General features: G+C 38.4%; 1 protein-coding gene across 1 annotated transcript in view; it reads left to right on the plus strand.

The window, feature by feature from the left end:
- The window catches only part of Mdn1 (MDN1, midasin homolog (yeast)), a 161,743-nt gene that overhangs the window by 88,709 nt on the left and 67,058 nt on the right, over nt 1-5,976 (plus strand). Inside the window, 7 exon segments of the mRNA XM_013016634.1 lie at nt 61-220; nt 1,785-1,901; nt 2,031-2,239; nt 3,103-3,251; nt 4,091-4,302; nt 4,646-4,866; nt 5,688-5,801. Coding sequence (XP_012872088.1) covers nt 61-220; nt 1,785-1,901; nt 2,031-2,239; nt 3,103-3,251; nt 4,091-4,302; nt 4,646-4,866; nt 5,688-5,801 — 1,182 coding nt within the window.

The raw sequence follows: 5,976 nt of genomic DNA on the forward strand, positions 1-5,976 counted from the left end.
TACCTTGGTTTGAAATTTAGCACTATGGATGTTGATATTACATTGCCCTTGTTATTATAGAGTTTGCCAAACTTGTGGAAGATTTCCGAAGTTTTGGAGTGAAGCTTACACAGTCTGCCAATGGTTGCAGCCATGGAGCATTTGAATGGGTTGACAGCATGTTAGTTCAGGCCCTGAAATCTGGAGACTGGCTTCTCATGGACAATGTTAACTTCTGCAAGTAAGAACCTTATGTTCATTTACCAGTATGCCTAATGGTGTCAGGTTTAGTAAAGTAGAAACCTATATGACAGGTTTTTATTTTTAATCCTTTGTTTCTCTGTGTCTCTGTGTGTGTGTGTGTGCGTGAGCGTGCACTCGTCAGTTCTGGGTCTTGAACCTCAGGGCCAGGGCACTGTCTCTAAGCTTTTTTTTTGGGGGGGGAGGGTCCGGTTGTGGGGCTTGAACTCTGGGCCAGGCCACTGTCCCTCAGCTCTTCAATTCAAGGCTAGCGCTCTACCACTTGAGCCACAGCGCCAGTTCTGGCTTTTTTCCTTTTGCTTATGTGGTGCTGAGGAATCAAACCCAGGGCCTCATGCATGCAAGGCAAGTGCTCTATCACTGAGCCACCTTCCCAGCCCCGTCTCTAAGCTTTTTTGTTCAGGGCTGGCATTCTACGTCTTGAACCACAGCTCTACTTCAAGCTTTTTTTTGGTACTTAGTTAAAGATAAGAGTTTCATAAACTCTGCTGCCCAGGATGACTTTGAATTGTGATCCTCAGATCTCAGCCTCGTAGTGGCTAAGATTACAGGTGTGAGCCACTATTGCCCAGCCCTTTGTTTATCTTGACTAGTAATAGGGGTTATGGTATTTTGCCATGAGACTGCTGAAGCATACACTAACAAAATTGCCGCAATATCATGAGTTAAGCCTTTTTTATTTAATATCAGAAGTCTTCATTTGTTAAAGTCATTTTTAAATAAGATTTTTGAAATGTAGATTCTGATACAAGGCATTTTATAAGTGTATCAGTGATGACTACAAGTCAGATGATCATATATCACATATGATCCTAGTATAAAGAAATACACAAGTACAAAACGACTGCTTGTTTCATTGGTGTAATAGAAGCTACTACAGGACTGAAGGCAAAACTAAAGTGGTAGAGCACTAGCCTTGATCAAGAAGGCTTAGTTGAGAGTAAGAGGTCCTGAGTTCAAGCTATATACACACAATTACTACACCTTGTGGCTTTTCTTTCTTGATGTTTTTACTCAATGTTTCTTGTTGAGGCTAGAAGGGGGGAAAGCCTGTGTAGTATAGGGAATTTTCTTTCTTTTTTTTCTTTTTTTTTTGGGGGGGGGGTCTGGTCGTGGGCCTGAACTCTGGGCCTGGGCGCTGTCCCTCAGCTCTTCAGCTCAAGGCTAGTGCTCTACCACTTGAGCCATAGCTCCACTTCCAGCTTTTTTTCTTTCTGCTTATGTTGTACTGAGGAATAGAACCCAGGGCATCAGGCATGCAAGGCAAGCGCTCTACCACTGAGCCACCTTCCCAGCCTGGAATTTTCTTTTATTTCATTTATTTAATTGAGTTAATTTACTTTGAATAAAGATACGACTGTGTGTATTGGGCAGTGGGGGTTAGATAGAATAGTTACTCTTGAAAGAGATCATAGTCCTATGTGAGGTATAATCTCTGGGAGTGAAAGTTGCAGGTCAGAACATTTGGAGGCTTGAGCAAGGAGAACAGAACTAAGGAGCATGTCCACTTCTCTGCCATTGCCATTTGAATTCTGTCTGTGCAGCCCATCAGTCTTGGATCGTTTGAATGCTTTGCTCGAACCTGGAGGTGTCCTTACAATTAATGAGAGAGGACTAATAGATGGATCTACTCCCACAATTACTCCACATCCCAATTTCAGGTATTTGTATCTTAATTTTCCTTGATGAACTCCCTTTAGATAAGCTATATATAACTTCACCAAATGTTTCTAGGTTACATTGTTGTTTACACTGGGATTTAACTCTTCTCTTAATTGCAATTTTATTAGGCTTTTTCTTTCTATGGATCCAATTCATGGAGAAATATCTCGAGCTATGAGAAATCGTGGACTTGAAATCTACATTTCAGGAGATTGGGATGATATTATCCCAGACAACATGGACATGAAAGTTCTGCTGCACAGCCTTGGGTTGGTGGGAGACAGTGTGTGTGACATCATACTGGGTTTCCACGCAGAGATCCAGAGGACTTTTGTAGGTGAGGCACTTAACCTCTAGGCCTCTGGAGAGTTTAAATCCTGTAAAACTTGATGTTACCTCATGTTTTTACATAGTGTCCATGGAAGTAGACATACTGGGAAAGCCTGTTAAATTGCAGATAGTAAGTTGTAGATACATAGAGTATCAGGGTAAGGCAACAGAATCAGTGTGCTAAATGATTCCCAAGTAAATCATGCAGCCAACCAGATTCCATTGTTTGAGTGATTCAGTTTTAGATTTTTTGTGATTTGTAATTTGTGAGTTTTTGCGTTTCTTATCTAAGGACGTGATGGGCCTCAAGAAGGTAGGTAATGTGCAAAGTTTGATTGAGAACAATAGCTCTGGTTCTGCATAACAGGATCAGTAATAAATCTAATGCTTTTTTGAGTGTTCTGTCTTTGGTACAGTTCTGTTCCATTTGCTTAGCTGTGTGAAGCACATTCCTATTTTAAAAGCAAACTGTTTCAGTCACTTGTCAGAATTAATTGGTAATGATAACAGCTGTGATTTCAACATAGTATCTGTTTGAATTTCAAATCCTGTAGTTTTTTATAAGGCCATGTGATTTGCCCACTTTCAGTGTGTCAGCTTCAGGTTAAGTATACGTGCAACAAGACTGTCATTATCATACCTGTGAAGGAGTCTACCATAGTACACAACAGAGAAAGTGTCCAGATAGGAGATAGGAACACAAATCTGTTGTTACCCTAGGAAATGTCTACATTATACTTACAATTTTTTAAAAATACATATTTAACTGGGTTTGAGTAGAAGGAGACTTGATATAAGGGCAGACTTTATCTTATTTTCTTCAGAGGTTTTAAAGAATAACTTACAGGTGACAGTATTTTCTTTTTATAGGTTCTCCAACCTCTTCTGTGACTACTCTAATTCAGACAGCTGTACTCATTGTGCAATACCTGCAGCGTGGGCTAAGCTTAGACCAAGCCTTTTCAGGGGCATGCTGGGAAATGTATGTCCGCTCTCAGCATTCAGCAACAAATCAGAAGGTACTATGATATGTTCCACACAGCTTTCTAGCAATAACATGCTATATTATTGAGGAGAGGGAAATTATTTTTATATAGAAAGCATCTTTAATGACCTGGGAGACCTAACCCCTGCAAATTTGCTCCAGTAAAGATCTGGTATTCAGGTCCTTCCTTTCTAGAAGATAGCTTGAATGTAAAAATTGCTCTTTTGAAACCCAGTTTTAGATATAACTTACAGGATGCCATTCTTGCTCAACAACCTCCATCCTTAGCCCTCAGCCATTTCCATGAAATCAGGCTATCAGACAGTTCTGACCATTTGTTGACCCCCAAGCCCCAAACTTAACAACATCTCTAGCCTGCAGCTGCATCAGTAGAATGCTGACTCCCTGTGCTGGGTCCAGCAGCAGCTGCAGAAGTGCTCCCGCCCCTAATGGCGCCAGGATGCAACCTTATGAAATTGCTTATGATAAGGCTAACAGCAAATTTACTTTCTGTGAATCAGTTTGCTTGCTTGAGAAACCACCTCACCACCTGCATGTGGCTTTTGCCTTTATAAACCCTGCCCCACGAAAGGCCAGGGCTGCTCTTAGTTCTGAAACACCAAAGTCCAGGACAGGATGGTTGCTGCCTAATAAAGACTCCTTTGTCACCTTTGAAAAAAAAAAAATTCTTCTTTTGAAACTGATCTGTAATTAACAAAAGTAGATCTTAACTTGTAGTATACTTCGAAGAGTATTTCTAAGATTTGGGAAACAGTAATGTGAACTTTGGAAGCTATCATTTCATTTTCTGCTAGCATTTTTGGTAGCAACACTTAATTCATACCTGCATATTCTGTATTTTAATTCTTACAGCTTGTAAAGGTTTTGCTGGAAAAATGTGTTTCTTCTCTGCAAGCACGGAAAACCTGGGGAAACTGCATTCTAGCCACAGGGTTGTGGCCAGATTCTGTTCCATCAGCTCTGTTTGCTACAGAAGATTCTCACCTATCTGTTGTCCGAAGTGATGGACAGATCCTGGCACACTGCCTCAACAGGATGAGTGTGAAAACCAGCAGCTGGGTGAGGTCAGCAGAGCTTGTGTGTGTCTGGGTTTTGGCTGGTTTTGATTTTGTAATAATGGGCAGAACATAATATATTCAACCCCAACATTGCATGAGTATTTGCCAACTGTCATATTTTAACTATTACCATCACTCCTTTATTTTTTATACACACTCATACACAGGATCGAACTTAGAGCATTGCACATACCAATCATGTTCTCTACTAGTGAACTATACTCCCAGACCTAAGTATATGTTTTAATTGTCCAGTGACAAAATATTTCTATAATTATTTTTTCTCTTGGTCAGATGTGATAGAGCAAGTTGTTTTAATACTAACTTTACTTCTTCCATTAAAATATAGGAGTCAGCCTCTTACCTTGGAAGACTTGGAGAGAATTATGCAGTCTTCTAACCCTGAGAACCTAAAATTCAGAGCAATAGAACTAGATCCTTACTGGATTGATGAACCACATGTTTTGACCCTAGCTGTTAATTTGCTCATAGAAAGAGCAACCAATCAGGATTGGATGCTTAGAGTTAAATGGCTTTATCATTTAGCCAAGAACATACCACCGGGACTTGGTGAGTAGAAAAGCTTAATTTGTACAATGAAAGCATTTGTAAACACTTGACCTGTTTAAAATGAAACCTTTTCACCATTCAACTCAACAGCTATTAATCTTTGGCTACACTGCTAAAAATCTTCTTTTAGTTTGTAATATGATATTGCTAAATTAAGAAGAAGACTGCCTTACATGTATTACAAGCAAAGCTTTTTATTTCCTCTGTAATCCTTAGTATTTCTGAATCTACTTTTCTATCTAATTCAAAAGAAAATGTACTGTATTAAGTTACTTTTTAGCTTTTAATTTTTTTTTCTGTAGTATTATTGTACCACTATTCTGAGAAAAGTTCTTTTGATCAGTTCATTTACACATAAAATGGATAAAATTCTAGTGTCATTTTATTAGCTAGGCTCCAAGTTGCCTCATTTGTATTAGCAATTTTTTCAAAGAGCACAAAAGGCTATGATAACCATTTTAACTAAGTCATAAAATATAGGACATAGACTTTGTTAGAAGAAATTGTTTACTAAAGCAATTGAGTTTACATAAACTTTTCTACTTCAGAAACTTGTAGATAAGCCAGTGTATATTGTTCTGTGACATGTGCTATTTAAGTACATATATACAAAATTTGTATAAATATTTTGGCATTGTTTTCTGTGATAGCAACAAACTAGTTACTAATATGTATGTTATGATTGACATAAATTTAACAATCTCCTATGACCAGTGCCTCAGTACTCTGTCTGATAGCACAATAATGAAGCCTTATCACCATTACAGAAGTATCAGACAATACTGCTTTAGTCCTAATGTTTCCTCTACTTACTCCCACAGAATCAATACAGATTACTTTGGAAGCCAGTGCTACAGCCCTTAGGAATTTTTACTCAAATTCTCTCTCAATTGGGATCAGTAATGTCTTCAAAATATTGCAAACAAATGTAACAGGTATGTACCTGCTTTTAGTTTTACCTGTTGCTGCTTTTTTTTGTTGTTGTTTTATGTTTTTTGTTTTCATAATAAAAAGGCTTACCTTAACAGAACTTTTTTAAGTTAACATATATTTGATGTAAAAAGGGGAAATTTCCATACATGTACTCTATTAGATAATAGATTCCAGTCT

Source organism: Dipodomys ordii, unplaced genomic scaffold, assembly GCF_000151885.1.
Source record: "Dipodomys ordii isolate 6190 unplaced genomic scaffold, Dord_2.0 Scaffold32, whole genome shotgun sequence".
NCBI classification, from domain to species: domain Eukaryota; kingdom Metazoa; phylum Chordata; class Mammalia; order Rodentia; family Heteromyidae; genus Dipodomys; species Dipodomys ordii.